Source organism: Siphateles boraxobius, unplaced genomic scaffold (assembly GCF_051911475.1).
Source record: "Siphateles boraxobius isolate OS27281-9 unplaced genomic scaffold, OSU_SipBor_1 57, whole genome shotgun sequence".
Taxonomy (NCBI): domain Eukaryota; kingdom Metazoa; phylum Chordata; class Actinopteri; order Cypriniformes; family Leuciscidae; genus Siphateles; species Siphateles boraxobius.
The window spans coordinates 1,270,245-1,292,500 of NW_027509183.1; the positions used below are offsets into that span (position 1 = coordinate 1,270,245).

Consider the following 22,256-nt stretch of genomic DNA (forward strand, 5'->3'; position numbering starts at 1 on the left):
CTACTACAAAGCAAGAAACTATAAATATATATATTTTAGCCAATGCTCTGTTATAGTATTTGTTTTAGAAAACACGTTTATATATTAAAAAACAAAAACAAAAAAACTCCATCACTTGTGTGTAAATAATCATCAGTTGTATAAGCCAATAAGATAAACTTCACCCTGATGATGCTTTAATGCAGACACGCCTCGCGCTCTCTCTCTCTCTCTCTCTCTCTCTCTTCTTCATTGGCTGTTATTTGTGCCTTCACACTTTCCGTATTGCAGTCGTGTTTTTCTTCTCCAGCACAGAAAGCTGAGGAAATCATCGCTTGTGTGTTTTAAACTTTTCTCGTGAATCATGGCCACGCGTGGCGGTGGCACGCGCGAGTTTTATTTCAACACGGTTCTGTCGCTCGCGCGCTCCCTGGCAGCCCACAGACCAGCGCCCGTCGAGAAGGTACAACACACACACACACAAACACACACACACACACACACACACACACTGTCATTATCCTGCTGCGTCGCATTGTTATAATATTGTGCTGCATTATCGTGATGCACGCGACAGGTGTCACAGGCGGCAGCGCTTGGCAAGTTTGTTGCGCAGCAGGGCAACCTTGCGCTTTCATTATGTGCAAGCAACAGTCTGCGTTCAACCTGTTTGGATTTTTGTTATGGTGATCTGAAATATTATGTGGCGTTGCATAAGTACCACATACATATAAAATGACGACTTCCTATACTTTAAATAATTGCATGTTCAAATCCTTTCATATTAAATATGAAAGGATTTGAAGCGCTTTTCACAATACTCATTGTTTCAAAGCAGCTTTACAGAAAATGCATGAGTCCATATTACAATTTAGAGTGATGTGCTATCAGAGGTAACTAAATTATGTATTTCAGGTATGTACATGTGTAGCTAAAAATGTATTAATTTAAACAATAATTGAAGGCAGAAACAATGAGCTCATTGAAGTAATTAATACTTGTTCGCCCAAAAACATCTTGAAACATGAAATATGGAGAAAATCAGCATGATATTTTGTGTTAGTTGAGCTTGAGCTGAATAAATGCATCACATCAGTCCTAAAACTACTGTCAATTTTGCATTGAATGCTTGTTTACATTTTATTAAATGTACTTGATATACGAAACTGTCAAACAAAAGCAACGTTTTTAGAGCTGTCACGTGTCTAGAGGCTTTTAAGCTGATGCCAGGCACTAAGTGGTGCCAGATAGTGCCAGCTACGCCAATGCTTGTGTTTCTGATGCTATCGTAGTGTTTAATGCATGTGTAGACTTCCTTTTGAGTGCTTGTGAAATGTATTTCCACTCAGACTGCAGGCAATCACCTGGTATTATTTGCAGTCGATTACCCCACACATGCATGCTCTCAAACCTGGTGACATATTGTGCCCCTTTACAAAAGATGTAATATAAATCTCTGGTGTCCCCAGAATGTAGGCTTGTTTCCATTACAGATTTGCACAAAACTGTTGCCATTGTTTTTTTTAGTTTTTTTCCCCCCTAAATGTAGACAAAAAACTATTGCGAAATGACAGTGTTTCCATGAACCGATGTCATTTTTTTTTTCATTCCAAAAATCATGGCAATGGATGTTGGTGGGTTTATGTATATCTCAGCCACTGCACTGGCCATTATTAATAATCAGAGGAGACGTGTGTGTGTTATCAAGCATTAATGACAAGCAAAGACCCTTATACTGAGAGCGGCACATACGAGGAGTTTCTGGGTGTTTCTGTCCTCATTTCTGCTTCGAGGTCTTGATTGTGGCATTACTTTGAGGTTTAGAATCCAGTATTCCTGTAATTCTTGTCTTCAATAAAGAACTCTGTCTTGTATTCTGTCCAAACCCACCGCATCATCTACGTCAGCTGGCTGTAAATGCGCAAAAACTGTTTCCATTGCAGTTTTGCGAAATATTACTTTTTTCGAATTGCTTGAAAAACCATCTCATCATGTGAGAGTAAAAACTTTTTTGCGATATATGGGAGTTTTTGCGAAATTGACGTGTTTCCATTGCACGTATTTTCAATTCGCAATTTCAAGGGTAATGGAAACGCGACTACTGTCTGAAATTTCAGCTCAAAATACCCCCAGATCATTTATTATAGCTTATTAAATTTGGCCCTTTTTTGGGTGTGAGCAAAAAGTGCCGTTTTTGTGTGTGTCCCTTTAAATGCAAATGAGCTGCAGCTCCGCCTCCGTTCAGAAGAGGGCGGAGCCTTTACACAAGCTTCGGAAACTCCAGCAATAACAAAACATGCGAATGAATCTCAATCATCCAAAACCTCAGAAATAAACAGTAGCGAGTGCAGCCTTACAGAGAGACTCAGGAAGAGTTCAACTTTTACACGTTTCTGAATGTTAGTGGAGACATTTATGTAGTTGTTGTGGAGTTACATTGATCATCTCATCATCATGTTGAACTTTTACACAAGTGTGCACAGTTCCTGAGGTGTTTATAAGACAGCGGTGACTTTTTTTTGTCTAACAGTGTTCAGTGCTCGTCTGTGCTCAACGACAGAATAGTTTCATGCTTTGAAAACAAATGGTGTCACCGTGTGTGTAAACGTGCAGATTAATGGCCAGTAATATTATAATAAGATCCTCTTCATACGTCAGAACGGGAGTGAAATTTGATCGGATTATTTTTTGACAAGCTTGCAGAGAAAGGCTCACCGAAACAAAGTTACTGGATTTCTCTTTTCACGTTTCTGGGTTGGTAGAAGCGCTGGGACCCGATTATAGCACTTAAACATCAGACTTTCATGATATGTCCACTTTAACAGGATGCTCTTGTTCTGCTGATTACTGATAGATCTGCTCTTTGTCAAAGGGAAGTTGAGCTTTTTATATTGTGACAGCTCATCGTAACTGATAAGAGTGTGTGTTTGTGTGTGTTTCTCCATCAGGTGCAGAAGTTGTTATGCATGTGTCCGTGTGACAGTCGAGGCGTCTTCAGTCTGGATGTTCGGCGCAGGGATGCGGTCGTCGCGCTCGCTGTGTTCCTAGTCGAGTCAGATTTACAGGTGAAGGAGCTCGTTTTTCACATGTGTCAAACCTACAGTCAAACCTCAACATTTATTCAGAAACCTTCAACATTTCTCACATTATCACAGTTTATTTACTATAGTTTAGAAAATGGTTATACAATATGACAAGAACTCAAGTTGATATTTGACTGGTTTTGTCCATCCTTCTGTTAGACTGTCTCACACATGAATTATGTTGAATATCTGTCAGCTGTTGAATTTAACTACACAATTACATAATACCAGTTTAGCTCAACCGATGCATTACCAAGCAATGCTTCATGTTGTTCAGTCTGTGGTGTAATAAGGTGCATTAACAATTACAGAAAAAACGCTTCAGAAAACATGGTCAGGTGAAAATGTGATTAATTTTTGGTCCCAAATTTTTAAACATTTTACTGGTAGTCACTGTATGAAGAATTCTTGGGTATAATATGTCACAGTCCGTGTTGGTCATCTTACTTTAAAAAAGTAATTAGTTAGTTACAAATTACTTCTCCCAGAAAGTAATTGAGTTAGTAACTCGGTTACCACATTGTAAAAGTAATTACTCACCAAAGTTAATGTTCTATAACGCCATTACGTTCTATAACATATTTAACGTCAAAGATGTTTATATTAACTGATTGAAGAATAAAAACACTGTTTACAGTATTTTAGAACATTTGGTATTTACTTGAATTAAATAGATTGCAGCCTGACATATGATATGCATAGAAATAAAAACATATAAAAAATAAATATTGAAAATAAAATTCAAGTGCAAAATTAAGACACAAATGTAAACTTGAGTAAAAGTAAAATCTGGCCATTAAGTAGTGCAAATCTCTGTAACTATTAGGCCAACTGCACAATAAACAGAACATTACCCCAAAATTACATATTGAAAATAAATAATGTTGTTCACACACTTTGCATTCAAGTGCAAAACTAAGACACACAACTGTAAACTTGGGTAATGAGAAACAAAGGAAAATCTGGCCTTTAATCAGGGCTTGGGGTTGGGTTAGCAGCAGCAGCTAGTGTCGTGTTAGCATGTGTTGATGTGAGATGCTTCATAAGATTCGAGTTGCTTGAGGCAGACGTGGATAAAGTCTTGTTTTCCTGGGCATAGCGTGCGTGTTAAACATAAATATTCTTGGCTTTAATTTAAATGAGCGAGAAGTAGTGCCGGTACTTCCAGTTCGAGAACGCTATCTTTGAATTTCCCTGGCTCGTCGCCACTCTCGCTGTCTTGTGTTTAGTGTTAGTCAGAGCGTGCAGTGAGACGGCGTGCAGTGAGACGGCGTGCAGTAAGAGGCATGCAGTGAGACAGCGTGCAGTGAGACAGCGTGCAGTGAGACAGCGTTTAGTGTTAGTCAGAGCGTGCAGTGAGACAGCGTGCAGTGAGACGGCGTGCAGTGAGACGGCGTGCAGTGAGACGGCGTGCAGTGAGACGGCGTGCAGAGAGACGGCGTACAGTGAGACGGCGTACAGTGAGACGGCGTACAGTGAGACGGCGTACAGTGAGACGGCGTGCAGTGAGACGGCGTGCAGTGCAGTGAGACAGCGTGCAGTGAGACGGCGTGCAGTGAGACGGCGTGCAGTGAGACGGCGTGCAGTGAGACAGCGTGCAGTGAAACGGCGTGCAGTGAGACGGCGTGCAGTGAGACGGCGTGCAGTGAGACAGCGTGCAGTGAGACAGCGTGCAGTGAGACAGCGTGCAGTGAGACAGCGTTTAGTGTTAGTCAGAGCTTGCAGTGAGACGGCGTGCAGTGAGACGGCGTGCAGTGCAGTGAGACAGCGTGCAGTGAGACGGCGTGCAGTGTGACAGCGTGCAGTGAGACAGCGTGCAGTGAGACAGCGTGCAGTGAGACAGCGTTTAGTGTTAGTCAGAGCGTGCAGTGAGACGGCGTGCAGTGAGACGGCGTGCAGTGAGACGGCGTACAGTGAGACGGCGTACAGTGAGACGGCGTGCAGTGAGACGGCGTGCAGTGCAGTGAGACGGCGTGCAGTGAGACGGCGTGCAGTGAGACAGCGTGCAGTGAGACAGCGTGCAGTGAGACAGCGTTTAGTGTTAGTCAGAGCGTGCAGTGAGACAGCGTGCAGTGAGAAGGAGTGCTGTGAGACGGCGTACAGTGAGACGGCGGCAGTGAGACGGCGTGCAGTGAGACAGCGTGCAGTGAAACGGCGTGCAGTGAGACGGCGTGCAGTGAGACAGCGTGCAGTGAGACAGCGTGCAGTGAGACAGCGTTTAGTGTTAGTCAGAGCGTGCAGTGAGACGGCGTACAGTGAGACGGCGTGCAGTGAGACGGCGTGCAGTGCAGTGAGACAGCGTGCAGTGAGACGGCGTGCAGTGTGACAGCGTGCAGTGAGACAGCGTGCAGTGAGACAGCGTGCAGTGAGACAGCGTTTAGTGTTAGTCAGAGCGTGCAGTGAGACAGCGTGCAGTGAGACAGCGTGCAGTGAGACGGCGTGCAGTGAGACGGCGTGCAGTGCAGTGAGACAGCGTGCAGTGAGACGGCGTGCAGTGAGACAGCGTGCAGTGAGACAGCGTGCAGTGAGACAGCGTGCAGTGAGACAGCGTTTAGTGTTAGTCAGAGAATGCAGTGAGACAGCGTGCAGTGAGAAGGAGTGCTGTGAGACGGCGTACAGTGAGACGGCGTGCAGTGAGACGGCGCGCAGTGAGACAGCGTGAGCAGCGCATCCGCACACCCAGCCAATATATAAAAAATTATATCTGTTGTCTGAATCATTTTTGATTTGACTGTATATTGTGGGGACAAAATCTTTGCTAAATATGACATAACCCCCTTTGGGAACGTCCTCAAATAAATAAGTGTGTGTGTTAAAGCTGGTTCATGAGAGAAACTCACTGCTAAACCAGATCATGTGATCACAGCTGGATTAGAGCTGGTTGAGCCACTTAAACACACTCAGTTTATTTTGTACTCTTTTCTTAATCTCTTGCCATCCTGCTTCTAATGTAAATATATTGCATAATTTTTCTCCATAAACATACTATATGCAGTATCCTACTCCTTTCTCTCTCTATCTGCTTCCTTTGGGATCTATCTTTAGGAAACATAACGTTTCTTTTCATTGCTACGCTGATGATATGCAAATCCATCTGCCTATGACCTCTGATAATGAGCATGCTCTTAGTTGCTTATCCGCGTGTCTGGACGACGTAAAATCATGGCTCTCAAATAACTTTCTGTTTCTAAATTCAGATAAAACGGAAGCCATTGTTTTTAGCCCCTCCGAAACTAGTAGACAAAACTCACAAAATTTGGAATTTTTAAATTTGAGTACCTCATCCCAAGTGCGTAATTTAGGTGTGATGATCGACAATAGTCTGAAATTGGACAGGCAAATTGCTTCTGTAGTGGGCTCTAGCTTCTTCTACTTACGCTGTCTTTCTAAAATTAAATCTTTTCTCTCTAACGCCTCATTAGAGGTTGCTGTCCATGCCTTTATAACATCGAGGCTGGACTACTGCAACTCTCTATATTACGGTGTGGCTAAGACTCAAATTTCACGCCTTCAAGTCGTTCAAAACGCAGCAGCGAGATTCCTGAAGGGATGTAAAAAGTTTGATCATGTTACACGCCTTCTGAGATCCCTACATTGGTTACCGGTTCAGTATAGAATTGAATACAAAATTCTATTGCTGGTCTACAAATCACTAATAATCTTGCACCATTATACCTGTCGGACCTACTTCACTTATACTGTATACCCCTAAGCGCGGGCTTAGATCGGTAAACAAATTCCTCCTTCAGATTCCCAGAACCCGATTGAAAAACAGGGGAAATAGAGCGTTTGACGTATCGGGCCGCACATTGTGGAACAAACTCCCAATCCAAATTAAAATGGCCTCCTCCTTATCTGAGTTTAAATCTGCTCTGAAAACTCATGTGTTTGACTCAGCTTTTAATATGTAATTGGATTTTGTACTCACTGATCCTAAGTGATCACTGTTTGTTTTATCGTGTATTTTATTGTAATTGTTGTACAGCACTTTGGTCGGCTGCCAGCCGGTTGTAAATGTGCTCTATAAATAAACAAACTTGAACTTGAACGGTTGGGTTTTTGTTTTTTGAAGCATATACTGTAAATAGATTTTGGATTTGATTTGCAAGTATATTCAGATGGAGTTTGCATCTTTCCAACACTTGGTTTGTATGTGATATTTTTCTTTCTCAGCACAAAGATACGGTGGTAAGTTACCTGTTGAGTCTGCTCAAGGGATTACCCAGAGTGCAATGGGTGGAGGAGAATGCTGGGAGGAAGTGTAAAGGTACCATTTGCTTATTCGTCTCACATGCATTTTTATCAAGTACATTACTGTATATGTAAGCATGCACACATGTTTAAAAGTTGAAAGAAGTTAATACTTTTATTCAGCAAGGACGCATTAAATTGATCAAAAGTGACAGTAAAGACATTTATAATTTTACAAAAGATGCTATTTCAAATAAATGCTGTTCTTTTGAACTTTCTATTCATCAAGGAATCCTGTATCTCGGTTTTCAACATTAATAATAACCATAAATGTTTCTTGAGCATCAAATCATCATATTATACTGATTTCTGAAGGATCATGTGACACTGAAGACTGGAGTAATGATGCTGAAAATTCAGCTTTGATCACAGGAATAAATTACACTTTACTATATATTCACATAGAAAACAGCTGTTTTAAACTGTAATAATATTTCACTGTTTTTGCTGTATTTTTGATTTAAAAAAATGCAGACCTCTTTTAGAAACATTAAAAATCTCACCAACCCCAAACTTTTTAGTAGTGTATGTATTCTTTACTCTTGTATTGTAAGTTCAGTTTGCCATCAGAGCCTTGTAATTCTTACAGATTCATAATAAAACACTTAATCCAAAGCATTTCCATGAATAGACGTTTAAAAATCAAGCTTGTGTTTGTATGTGCACACAGAGAGTCTCCCGATGGCGGAGAGCTTCAGCTTCTGTCTGGTGACGCTGCTGTCTGATGTGGCTCAGAGAGACCCAGAGTCTCGCACACAGGTCTGATCTTCAGCGCATCGTCACATTTACATGTTATTTTCCCTTGCACTCATTTAAAGTGGTCCTATAATGCCTTTTTCACAAGATATAAAATAAGTCTCTGATGTTCCCAGAGTGTGTGTGAAGTTTTAGCTTAAAATACCCCACAGATATTTTTTATAGCATGTTAAAATAGTGACTTTCTGAGGGTGAGCAAAAACGTGCCGTTTTTGTGTGTCCCTTTAAATGCAAATGAGCTGCTGCTCCCGGCACAGAGGGCGGAGCTTCAAGAGCTTTGGCTTGTTTGAGACGAGCAAAATCTGCGCAGAACCGATCACCGGTGATCAGCGCGTAATGCATGCCGGTTAGAAATGTGTCCGAGTGCGGTCCGCCTTGCTCTGATGTCATGCTGACATGTGTCAAAAAACTCTCGCGAGCGCAAGGCGCACGTGTCGGATTCTGCAGTCGCGCGCAGTTGCTCTCCACCGACTGCGCTGATCAAAAGCACGATGGGAAACGACTTGCTGACGACACAGCTTAATGTTGATTGGTTTAAACAACTGTGATGTATTGTTCTCTTTTAAAATGTTTGATTTTAAAACTCGGATATCATGTTTTATGTGTATATGTTATGTGTGAATATTCCCAAACTCTCGGACAGTGTGATCTCTATGGGTTATCCAATGGCATTTTATTATATATATATATATATATAAAAATAAATAAAAACGCACATGGCCTATGTCTGTATTAAAGAAAAATATTGATAAACACTTATTTGGAATGGAATTAAATAAGTAGATTTGGGTGTCTTGTTCATTATATTTATTTTCATATAAAAGCAACAGAACTTAAATTACATCCAGTTTATTAGCAACACTGTGCAGGAGCGTGAATCCCGCGATATCCATCAGTGATCTCGCAGGTTTCAGATCCACTGCGAGAAGCGAGAACTGTCCGGCTTGCCTGCGCTTTTTTCCCTCCTCCTCTCACTGCAGCCGCCTACTCTCGACTACATTACAGGCGAGGCAAGGTGCATCTCAAACAAGCCTCTTGTGTGTGTGTGGGCGGAGTTTCAAGAGCTCTTGCGTGCGCCCTTGTGTGTGAGGGCGGAGCTTCATGATCTTGTGTGTGCGCAGTGTGTGAGGACGGAGCTTGTGTGTGTTTGAGGGCGGAGCTTCAAGAGTGTGTGTGTGTTTGTGTGAGGGCGGATCTTGTTTCTGTGTGAGGGCGGAGCTTCAAGAGTGTGTGTGTGTTTGTGTGAGGGCGGAGCTTCCAGAGCGTGTGTGTGAGGGCCGAGCTTCAAGATGGTAGGCTTGTTCGACTTGAACCGGCGCTGCGCAGACCGATCGGTTGATGACATCAAAGTACCGCGAGAGCGATTCAAAAGCATAAGGAGCCGTCTGCTCTCTAATCGCTCTCGCGGTACTTTGATGTCATCAACCGATCGGTCTGTGCAGCGCCGGTTCAAGTCGAACAAGCCTCTTGTGTGTGCGCCGTGTGTGAGGACGGAGCTTGTGTGTGTTTGAGGGCGGAGCTTCAAGAGTGTGTGTGTGTTTGTGTGAGGGCGGATCTTGTTTCTGTGTGAGGGCGGAGCTTCAAGAGTGTGTGTGTTTGTGTGAGGGCGGAGCGTCCAGAGCGTGTGTGTGAGGGCCGAGCTTCAAGAGCGTGTGTGAGAGAGGGCGGAGCTTAAAGAGCGTGTGTGTGAGGGCGGAGATTCCAGAGTGTGTGAGAGAGAGGGCGGAGCTTCAAGAGCGTGTGTGAGAGGGCGGAGCTTCAAGAGTGTGTGTGTGTTTGTGTGAGGGCGGAGCTTCCAGAGCGTGTGAGAGAGACGGCGGAGCTTCAAGAGCGTGTGTGTGTTTGTGTGAGGGCGGAGCTTCAAGAGTGTGTGTGTGTTTGTGTGAGGGCGGAGCTTCCAGAGCGTGTGTGAGAGGGCGGAGCTTCAAGAGCGTTTGTGTGCAGCTCCGATTACCACACACACACACACACACACACACACACACACACACACACACACACACACACACACACACACACACACACACACACACACACACACACACACACACACACACACACACACACTGAACATTTCAAAAACTTTTAGCCTTTTATGTTCAAACCAAAGATGAAGAGACTCAAGAAGAAGTGTACATGTAGAATCCAGGATATTTCTGAATGGTTAGTTGATGAATTTATATTGCTGATGTGGAGTTTTCTATCTTCTAGTCATTGATTAGCATATTCTGTCATGATAATATATAAATCGCGTTCCCAGGAGCGGGGTTTATGTAAATTTTAAGGTTTGTGATGTCACTAACCCGTGAAGAAGCTCGTTGTAGTTCCTACCAGCCATTTGTTGTAGTCCTTAAAAAGCAATTTCTTTAAAATAAAATATCTCCCTTTAAACTTTAAGCGTCGTAACTTTGCATATGTTGTTTATTTGCACAAACAGCAACATTACACACTTACTTAAGTTAAAAAAGTGAAATCATAATCAACCACCTGTTTAATGTCTTTCCGTCCAGATTCTGGAAGCGGTAATGGAAGTAATGCAGTCGTTACTGGAGATCTGCCAGACGCCCGAGAGCCAAGATAAAGGTGATTCCCATGAGCACGGTTAGAGTTACTCTTAGAGATTTAAAAAAAATTTAAGTCTCTTTTAAAAACGTACTTGTTTTCTCTGGCGTATTGATTTTATTTTATTTATTTACTTATTTATTTAACAAAATTTGTATATTATATTTGTGTGTATCAACATAAAGGACACTTCCTGCCAAAAATGAACCTAGCGGTTAATAACACATGGGTACCGAGTCGACCGTTCTCTGGGATGCGTTTTCATGATAATCGAATGTACCCAGTTTTAACGTTAGTTTTAGTTTAACCACAGATTAGCTTATAACGCTAGTTAATACCACTAACAAGGCTCAAAATAGCCCCACACTAACACGGTAGCATAATGAGGGTTCGTGGTTCGACTGGTCGAGACTGTTTTCCAAAGATGGCTCCTGCTTGTATACGCGATGGTACTGTCTTTATAAAGTATCTCCTTATTAAACTGTCTGTACACTTACAGAGTTCTCAGTGCTTCGGTTTGCAGGTAGAGACGCTCATTATGCTAGCGTGTTAGTGTGGGGCTATTTTGAGCCTTGTTAGTGGTATTAACTAGCGATTTTTATTTTTACTTATTCGATACCCCATACAATAGTGTTATAAGCTAATCTGTGGTTAAACTAAAACTAACGTTAAAACTGGGTACATTCGATTAGCATGAAAACGCATCCCAGAGAACGGTCGACTTGGTGCCCATGTGTTATTTCCCCCGAGATTCATTTTTGGCCGGAATTGTCCTTTAAGTGTATATATTTAGGATTTGTATTTAGATGTCTTGTACAGCACTTTGGTCAATCTTGTGGCTGTTTTTAAATGTGCTTTATAAATTAATTAAACTTGAACTTGAGCACTACACAAAAAAATGGTGCCCGTCTGACCTGGTGCTTCTGCAGTGTACCTGTGCAGGTACGCTGTCCCGTGTCTTCTGGGCGTGACTCGAGCCTTTGGACGGTACGGTAACGGTGACGAGCCTCTCCTGTCGCAGCTCTTCCCTCGAGGAACGCCTCCACCGGCTCTCCGTGTGTGTGTGGAGACTGAGGGCGTACGGAGGAGATCCTTCAACGACTTCCGCTCTATTCTGCCCAGCTCACTGCTCACGGCTTGCCAGAGAGACACGCTGAGACGCAAGAGTGGCATCGCCAACCCCGACGCACAGGTCTCAGACATCTCTCTGTGCATGGATGTGTGTGCAATTGAAGAATTGCATACTGATTATTAGTGCAGCATATTGTCATTACTTCAAACAAATAAGTGTAAAAGGATGCATTATGCAATGATAAACGTTTCAAAGAAAATGTATGGTATGTAGTGTCACATGACATTGACCTTATTATATTGTGTTTAATTCAGCAGGTGGTGTCTGTTTGTCTCAGAAAAAAAAGGATTTATTAAAATAGGCAGAAAAAATGTAAAGTAAATAAATGTTAAAAAATTATTGGAAAAAATATGCAAAAATAATTTTAGAAAATAAATTTTAGCAAATACATAATTATTATTTGGCAAATATGCAAATAAAATAGAAAATTCAATTCAAATTTATTTGTATAGCGCTTTTCACAATACATATTGCTTCAAAGCAGCTTTACAGAAAGTGCATTTCAGAAATGTACATAGAAAAATACAGTTAGTTAATCATATATGATGTAAATTATTTAAAATTAAAAATTATTTTAGCATATTTTTAAAGTAAATAATAAATTAATATTGAAATATGTACAAATCATTTTAGAAAATACGTTTTAGTAGATAAAAATTATAAATTTAAAAAAATGCAGATTTTTTTTTTTAAAGTAAATAATAATTATTATTTAAAATGTGCAAAGTTTTAGAAAAAATGAAATAACTAAAATAAATTATAAAAAATAATATGCAGAAATGGAATGAAATAAAATTAAAAATATATATATTTTTAAAATGTCTTAATGTCTTATACCCTGGCAGCATTATCTAAAACTATTAATTCACAGTTAAAGGTACTTATGTTCATTTCTTTAAACTTGAAAAGGTCAAGTTGAGCACATTGCATTGTGGGATATTATATATTATCCCACGCACTGTGCTCTGGTTGTAAGCTGCACATTTTGGGAAGAACTAGTTGTGCATCCATGAATTCTTTGCATTCAGAAGGTGCCGTGTTATGAGTGGTGTGATGTATGTATTGGTAGTTGACATCAGTTGTGTCTCAGGTGAGTCCTGACCGAGGCGGCCCGTCGCCCTGCTCTCCGACAGCTCAAGCCCCGCACTACTTTGAAGGTAATGTAAGGTTTGCTGTGTCACAACTCTAATCTCTGTGAACAAGCCGTTTTAACGTCTGAACATTCTTCAGCAGATTCTGAGTTCAGAGTTCATGCACTTGTTTCTGGATAAGCACCTTTAGTTCTCTGCGTGTTTGTTTTAATTCCATTTGCTTAAGAGTCACTGCTGAGTTATGCTAATAGTTTGAAGTAGTCATTTGTATTGACAAGTGTTAAAGTGTATTAAAGAGCCCTTATTATGCTATTTTAAATACTCCTTTTGGTTTGGACCTCCTACAGTAGATTCACATGCATCCAAGGTCAAACCACACTGTATTATTCTCATAATATCCACTGCAGCGTCAGCTCTTTTCTCTCAGTGTCTGAAACTGTTCAATCAAGGATTCAGTCTCTCTAAACCCCGCCTCTCTGAGAGCTGCTCTTCTGTGATTGGTCAGAATCTAAACACTCATTATCATATCTGAATCTCAGCTCTTGATACACAGTGATACGAACAGTGGCGATGGCGTTGGTTTTACCTCATCAATCTCATCAAAGTGGATTTGCTTTGTCAGCAGAAAACAGCGTCTTCTCGACATGAACAACACGAACCAAACTCTTCTAGTCTCAGATACACTACAGTGTTTGAGGGCGGAGCTAAGAGACGCTGTTCAGCCAATCAAGACCAGAGACTGACATTATGCAAATTAGTTAAAAACCTAGCAGGTCCAGCAGGAAGTGAGACTGAATTACTGACGACTCGTTTCAGAATCACTTCTTTCTTTTAGGAGAAAAAAACTCTATTTATCTGCATTTTGACCGTGAAACTCTGCAGAGCTTTTACATTCACACACAGCTCTATTACACACTACATGAAAGATAATATCTGAAAAAGCATAATAGGGGCATTTTAAAGTTTTGAATCATCAGATGTTTGATTGAGCCTGAAAAACTCAATCTACAACGTCATCGTGGCTCTGAGTACCACTTACATTTTCTTCAGATCATGTAAATCTGGTCGTTTGTTTTGTCAGGTTCTTATCTGGCCGATGGCGGTGTTGTGAATCCAGATTATTACTTTATGACCGTCAGCTCCAGCTTCTCCATCTCTCCTCTCTTCATTGGTGCCAGCGGACAAGAAATAAACGTCCCTGTAGAGCTGCTCAGGCGCCTCTTACAGATGGTACACACACACACACACACACACACACACTCTTTCTCTCTCTCTCTAACATATTTACTCAAATACAGTAGAAAATAAATCTTTATTATCCATTGACAGAGCTGTCAGTAGATTTCGTACAAACAACAAACGCATGTCTCTTTCTCACGCGTACATACACACATTCTCATACACACACACACGTGCGAACACATTCACACACGTGCGCACACATTCACTCTCTCTCTCTCTCTCTCTCACACACACACACACACGTGCGCACACACACATTCACTCACATGCACACACACTTCATGTGATTTGCACATTGTTTGGCAGATAATACAAGGGTGTATTAATAAACTCCTTATGTGAATATTTCCCTCATGACATCACTAGTAATAACCCAATATGGACTATGTTGCTGTTATATAATGTAACGCCCATGCAGTACATACTGTACAAAATGGAATATAACAATGACAAATGAAATTGCTAGAAGGAACACTTCTTTAACATGATATTTACTCAAATACAGTAGAAAAGAAATCTTTATTATCCATTTACAGAGCTGTCAGTAGATTACACAACTAGGCCTTCTAATCGGCCAGCGTTATTGGCTGATGCTGATAAAGACACTATTCATAGTTTTCAGTCACATGACTGGCACAGACCTGGAGCTGCTTTTAGCTCGACATTTACACTGTCATTATTCAGATCAATTCAGTTCAATGACTCTTTATTTTTAGTGCTGCAGTTTATTTAAAAAAATATTTAATTAATTTGAATTATATTTTTTAAAAAATCTGTTTGAATGAATGATTCAATGACTCTCATAAATACTTCACTTGTTTCATTAATGGATGAATCAGCGTTTTTGAACGAATCTCTTTGATGAATGATTCAATGACAAATATATTTTTTAACAGTGTCGCCACCTACTGGTGTAACACTGTAATTGATATAATCTTGTTTACGCCAGTTTTTATAGCCAAACTATAAACTTTTATCCCAGGACTTCTGTGATAATCTGAGTTATTGTAAGACAGAAATAATGATACTGTGTGGTTGAAAAGATTGCGTGGGTGTTTGAATCTTCTATCGATTAACCCTGCGGCTCTACAGCAGAATCTGCATAATTTGAATCATTAATTTCCTGTTTATTACTGTGAAGCTTCTTGAATCAGTCTAATCTGTATTATATATTCATCATGTTTCTGCAGGTAAAGCACTTCGTCTCAGATTCCTTCCTAAAGACGCTGGACTCCATCGTGGCCGAAGTTACAGAGGTAAACTTTACATGTTTCATTAACTCTTTCATTACACTTAAAGGATTTTTATCTCCATCTGCTGCGTACAAGATCCTGTAGAACATACATTATTCAGTATTTTGTCTGCAAAAATCGTCACAAACCAGTTTGTCCTTCCTAATTATCCCATCCTCTATTTTTTTTCTCCATGTATGAAGGCGAATCCAGCCGTCGATCTCTTTTACAAAGCCTTCAGCGACCCGCTGTATGTCAGCATGTTCAAGATGCTGCGGGACACGCTCTATTACATGAAAGGTTGCTGAACTTTTGTCTCTATCTAAACGGAGCCGTTCTTCAAACTAAATGCTTTACTAATCGCATCTTCAGTGTTCCTCTTTATTTGTGTCTGACCTTTGCCATATGTGAATATTTCATGTTAACCGCTCAGATGTGCAGACGAGCTTCGTGAAAGAGGTCCATGAGTTCGTGCTGGAGCAGTTCAGCAGCAGCCAATCAGAGCTCCAGAGGGTTCTCCATGAGGAGCGGTTGCCAGGGGAACCCAGCCCTCTCAAGCTCCGTTGTCATGCCAACGCAGCCTGTGTGGACCTCATGGTGTGGGCCGTCAAAGATGAGCAAGGTCTGTCACAAATCACAATCACGAGCACAACACTGCAGCCCGGGGCATGTTGTCACACTCCAGTGCAGATATTTCTGGGTTAAACATGAAATCACAACTGACTCTATTTTTTACATCATGCACATTTCTGGTCTGACTGTGAACTGTTAATCTTTCATCAATCTTTTTATTTTATGACTTTCTTTTTTCCTTTTTTGACGTTGTGCATGTAAAAGATTATTGGAGTCTGTTTTGCAAGACAATATTTCATTCTTATCTACTTCAAAATTTCATATTTTATTCAGTTACTTGCTATGTCTTTGTATTTTTTTGTGAAATTTACTAATAGTTTGAAACAATTTTCACTCAGAAATTACATTATGCTATACACATAGTTTCAGATTTTGTTCTGAAATCTCACATTTTTGTCATTTTAAACTAAAAGTATTAGAAACTTTTCATTAATTTATATGAAGCCGAAATGGCAACTAAGTACTAAAATTACTAAAACTGAAAAATAAATATTGGATATATTAGAAATATTTTAAGATAATATTTAAAACAATAATTTTTGTGCTTTTGTTTATCTAGTTTATCTATTTTCTTATGTCTACTTGTTTATTTGTTTCCCCCTTTTTATTTATCTAATTTATTATTATATTTAGTTCATATAAATATATGAAAATACAATTAAGAACATGTAAATACTTTGTAAATAACACTGACCAGAAGTCATCCAGTCACTTTTCATAATCTGGTCAATAAAACCAACTACAAAATGTCATTAGTGTAAATAATAGATGTCTCGTCTGAGTTGGAGTTGGTTTCTGTGTTGGGGAAAGTGCTTTAAATGTTGGATAAAGTGATTGCTCTAATTCGTCTTCCAGGAGCTGAGAATCTGTGCACTAAACTATCAGAGAAGCTTCAGTCCAAAACAACAAGTAAAGTGATCATCGCTCACATGCCGCTGCTCATCTGCTGCTTACAGGTGAAGAGAGACCAAGCCATGTGTGTGAGAGTTCATGCACTGAATGACGTGTGTGTGTGTGTGTGTCTCAGGGTTTAGGCCGTCTGTGTGAACGCTTCCCTGTCATCGCTCACTCCGCCACCGTGTCTCTGAAGGACTTCCTGGTGGTTCCCTCGGCGGTGCTGATCAAACTCTATAAGTATCACAGTCAGTGCAGTGCAGGTCAGAGACATTTAGTTACTCTTATCTAATTTATTTATATATCTGCTTATCTATGAACTCTTATACATGTGTTTATCTGTTGTTTGTTGATTATATCATTATTATAAATTATTTATACATCTACTTTTATCTATATTTATTTTTATTTATATCATTCAATTTCTTATCCATTTGTTTATCTGTTGTTTATTTTATATATATATATATATGTCTATTCTATCTATTTATGTCTATTTTTTATCTCTGTATTATGCATAGTTTATCTATTTACTTATCTGTCTATTTGTTTCTGTTGTATATTTTATATTTATTTATTTATACTTTTTTTAAAATCTATTTATATCTAGTTTATCTATAAACTCCTATTTGTTGGTTGTTTATTTATTTAATATTTATTTATTTAATATTTATTTATTATATGCTTTAGTATATCTATTTTCTCATCTATCTACAGTATTTTTTGTTTTTATTTATGTATTTTATTTTTATATTATTTATTTATATGTAATTTATTTATAAACTCCCATCTATTAATTTGAATATTTATTTATTTAATTGATCTAGTTTACATATCTATTTTGGATATATTTATTTTATATTTAGTTAATCTATTTTCTTACGTTTATTTGTTTATCTTTTGTAAATTTATTTTATATATTTATTTTATATTTAGTTAATCTATTTTCTTACGTTTATTTGTTTATCTGTTGTATATTTATTTTATATGTATCTTTTTTCTTATCTAATTTTACTTATTTATCTATTTTTTATATTATCTATTTTTTATTTCATATATAGATCTAGTTTCTGATCTATTTGTTTATCTGTTGTTTATTTTTTTATGTATATATTATCTTATTTATTTGATCTATTTTCTCTATATCTAGCTATATACGTATTTATTTATCTATATGTAGTTTTTGCTACTCGCACATGGTTTATATCCACATTATTCCAGCGCCCCATGACGCTTTGTGCAAATTATGGGTGTAACTTCCATTAAACTGTAAACAATCAGTAAAAGACTAGCTCTATAGACGCAATAATATATATATTTTAAACTGTAAACAATCAGTAAAAGACTAGCTCTATAGACGCAATAATATATATATTTTAAACTGTAAACAATCAGTAAAAGACTAGCTCTATAGACGCAATAATATATATATTTTAAACTGTAAACAATCAGTAAAAGACTAGCTCTATAGACGCAATAATATATATATTTTAAACTGTAAACAATCAGTAAAAGACTAGCTCTATAGACGCAATAATATATATATTTTTAACTGTGAACAATGACATTACATTATTCTACTCACCCTTAAACCATTGAACATTAAAAGGACATAAACTGTGAATCTTCCCACAGAAAAACCGGACGGTTCAATATCACTGTGGTAATCTGTAATATGTAACATGCGTTGCCTTAATAACAATAAAAATACAAATATTTACTTGAGCATTGCGTGATACTATTTCTAAGTGATTTCAGTCATTTTGACAGATAATAAATTGTATTTACCTGTGAAAACAAACCCGGAAAGAGGAAAAAGAGAGATTCTTCGTGCATTCCAGTGAATTATTAATGGCATATATCGTACATTAAATCGGGAGAACAGACCACAAATGTGCAGTATATGTTGACATTTTCATACTATTACAGTGGAATGCAAAAGGAAAAAAGAAAATAATCATGAGGAAAAGAAGTCTTGAAAAGAGCTCTTGCCATAGATATTCTTATTATTACATGTCACGTTAAAATATCAAGTGTTATGTTATTTTCATGTAATTCTTAAATAAAACATGAAAGAAAACTGATAGCTCATTGTGTCAAACTGACAGATCAGCTTTATTTGTTGGGCAACCTTATGATTTGAAGTGATTTCAGTCTTTTTGAATGGAAGTTCCCCAAAGCGGAAGTGCCACCCATAATCATTAAATGCTATTCCCTGTCCTGACCTCTGAACCTCTTTCCTTCAGGAGGAGGCGGGATCAAAATAAACGTGACCAATGAGCATTCTCAGCCCTCGCTCAACTTCCTGTCCAACAGGAAAGACCAGCCGTCCATGTACGAGCAGCTCAGAGACATCTCCATCGACAACATCTGCAGGTCAGGCTCACTTTAGTTTTCACTTTTCACAAGGTTTCACTTTAGTTTTTCATGACCATTTTATATTCTCTCTGATCCTTACAATTAAACAAGCTGTTTTTTTTTTTTTTTGCTGCTGTGCCTTTAAGACTTCGACAAGTGTCTCATGAGTAGCATTGCTTTGCTGTTGTATCTCAATATAGTTTCTAGATGCTCCATCATTCACTAACAGCATTTTTTTTTGTAAAGATATGTATGCACTGACATTTTGTTCAGGATAAATGTAATGCACATGTAAACAAATATGTTAATCGGATTACAAAGCTTATAAACAAAACTTTCAGAATTTGAAATCGGATCTATTCATTCTGATTGGCGAAAATCACTGCATGTAAACATTCCCATTGTGATGATAAATTCCCAATGTTTTCTAGGATGTGTCCCTTTTAAAGAGTAGCCCAAAAACAAAATATGGCCTATCATGCTTAACACATTGTTTCCCCTATTCTGCATTGTTGCGGCTCCTCTTTTCCCAGTCTGTCAGTAACGCTCCGTTTACTTCCTGTCTCTATGAAGCCCCTCCTTCTGAAAAGCACACTGTGCTCTGATTGGTCGGCTGGATCAGTGTGTTGTGATTGGTCGAGCGCTTCGAGTGTGTTTGGGAAATGTCCCGCCCCTTACCATAACCGCCAGTTTAACACACTACTAACTAACTCAACCAGGCCCCGCCCCTTTATTCTGCGTATGAATTATTATAATGAGTAATATTGTGACGTGTTCGTTCACATGAAGAACAGAGGAGGGGCAAACATTACACACTAAAGAGAGATGAACTTGGAAAAAAAAAGCATAATTGGATCCCCTTAAATAAATTTGTTTAGGAATGGCGTTAATAATAATAATGTTATTTAAATTGAATCTCACTATAATTTGTTGGTTTTACTCTTATATTGCTTTTTTCCTAAATACCATGATTTGTTGTGAGGAACTTAAATAAAAAGTTTATAATGTTTGTAAATTGTTTTTTTTACAGGTATTTTATATAATTCTAAATGTATAAAATTTAAAATAATATATAATGTTAAATGTTAAATAAAAAATAAAATAATAAAATGTGATTTATCTGTTTAATGATATAATATAATATATATATAATGTAAATAAAATAATAAAATGCGACTTATCTGTTTAATGATATAATACAGTGGTCTTCACTATTTTTTTCACTGATAGGATAAAGTCAGTAGGAGAGCCATTTTTACAGGAAAGTATAAAAAGTTACATCCAGTCATAAATAACATGTCTGTTTATTAATATGTCACCCCTGAACATTCAATATGCAATGCAATAAATATATATATTTTTAATGATTTACCAGTCAAATTTGTAACTGAGACAAGATGATTTCCCTTAATGACAAAAAAAGCAGGATTTCCAGAATAGAGTCATCCCAGAATGACATTAAGTTATTTTTTTCTACATTAGCCCCTCATGTATCTAATCATCCAAGAGCACATGCGGCGTTAAAAGCTGGAAATACCGCCATAACTGGCAACTCCGCAGGGACTGGATATGTTTACATGCACAACTTTTGTTTCAATTGGTCTGAATTCATTGTGATTAATTAATCTGAATGTATTGTAGTTTACATGAATGCTTAACATCGTGATATGATGCATGATCGGGGTGATGTGCACGTTTATAAGTTAAAAGATTCAAATTGGGAATAGGTTTTTTGACATTCGCACACTGCACAAATATACAAAGTTTCCCGCTGTTGTCGCGTAATAACCATTTTCCTACATTGGTTCTTTATTTGTTTTAAACAGCAGACTTAATATCAAATTTTGGTCATAATTTGGAGACTATGATGAACCGTTATGCCGTGCTGTTTGTATTGATCACGCAGTAAAAATGCCCCAAATCAGTCGTCTGTGGATGAGAATCTGAAACAAGGACTGGTGAGCCGTTGTCCTGCTTCACTTCACAGATACTGAGTGAAAGGAGAATTATAGAACGACGGGACACTCGTTTATACGACACTTTATTCATCAAAAGAACAGCGCGTTCAGCGCGACGGACGGCGTCTTTTCAGTTTCGGTTTTCAATCGATCAAGTGAACATGTTCTCTCGATAAACCACCCCTTTCTATCTGATCAAAATTATTTGAAAATAGAGCTGACACTTTGAGTTTTTAATGGGTTATGTTATAGTCCTACTTCTTTTTAAATGTTTTTAGGAAATATCTGTAGTGACTGCTTGATCATATCACTGTATTATTTACCGCCATTGGAGCCACAAATGAAAGCTTGGCGAGCCGCGCAATGAGTAACACTGATATAATATAATGTTTCAGGGAGCTCAGAAACAGTGACACTGATATAGAGAATAACTCAAACCTTTTTCATGCTCAAACATCAACATTACACACTAAAGAAAGATGAACATGAAAAAAACACAATACTTGCTCTTTAAATGCACATTCCTCATGTTTGAGTCGCTGTCGTGTGCAGATGTCTGAAAGCCGGTCTCACTATGGATCCTGTGATCGTGGAGGCGTTCTTAGCCAGCCTGTCAAACCGGCTCTACATCTCCCAGGAAAATGACAAGTGAGGAAACTCTCTCTCTCTCTCATGGTTCACATGCAGTGTCTGTATCCCTGTTTAAATGCTATTCCCTGTGCTGACCTCTGAACTTGTAACTCCTTGAGTGAGATGATTTACACACGTGTGTGTATGTGTGTGTGTGTCTCTCCTCAGGGAAGCCCATCTCATCCCGGACCACACCATCCGAGCGCTGGGTCACATCGCAGTGGCCATGAGAGACAGTCCTAAAGTGATGGAGCCGATCCTGCAGATCCTGCAGCAGAAGTTCTGCCAGCCGCCCTCGCAGTTAGACGTGCTGATTATAGACCAGCTGGGCTGCATGGTCATTACGGGGAATGTGAGAGTCTGTCTTACAAACACACACACACACACACACACACACACACACACACACACACACACACACACACACACACACACACACACATACGGACTGCATA

General features: G+C 38.8%; 1 protein-coding gene across 4 annotated transcripts in view; it reads left to right on the forward strand.

The window, feature by feature from the left end:
• Positions 1 to 232: 232 nt before the first annotated feature.
• The window catches only part of pi4kab (phosphatidylinositol 4-kinase, catalytic, alpha b), a 91,147-nt gene continuing 69,123 nt past the window's right edge, over positions 233 to 22,256 (forward strand). For all 4 annotated transcript variants that reach the window (XM_077206934.1, XM_077206932.1, XM_077206931.1 and 1 more), the window contains exons 1-16: positions 233 to 442; positions 2,928 to 3,044; positions 7,236 to 7,329; positions 7,984 to 8,072; positions 10,580 to 10,652; positions 11,561 to 11,823; positions 12,854 to 12,920; positions 13,936 to 14,084; positions 15,287 to 15,352; positions 15,532 to 15,628; positions 15,762 to 15,950; positions 16,817 to 16,917; positions 16,989 to 17,118; positions 19,102 to 19,231; positions 21,724 to 21,819; positions 21,970 to 22,153. In XM_077206934.1, coding sequence (XP_077063049.1) covers positions 344 to 442; positions 2,928 to 3,044; positions 7,236 to 7,329; positions 7,984 to 8,072; positions 10,580 to 10,652; positions 11,561 to 11,823; positions 12,854 to 12,920; positions 13,936 to 14,084; positions 15,287 to 15,352; positions 15,532 to 15,628; positions 15,762 to 15,950; positions 16,817 to 16,917; positions 16,989 to 17,118; positions 19,102 to 19,231; positions 21,724 to 21,819; positions 21,970 to 22,153 — 1,944 coding nt within the window. In that variant the 5' untranslated portion in view covers positions 233 to 343. The remainder of the gene's footprint in view (positions 443 to 2,927; positions 3,045 to 7,235; positions 7,330 to 7,983; positions 8,073 to 10,579; positions 10,653 to 11,560; positions 11,824 to 12,853; positions 12,921 to 13,935; positions 14,085 to 15,286; positions 15,353 to 15,531; positions 15,629 to 15,761; positions 15,951 to 16,816; positions 16,918 to 16,988; positions 17,119 to 19,101; positions 19,232 to 21,723; positions 21,820 to 21,969; positions 22,154 to 22,256) is intronic.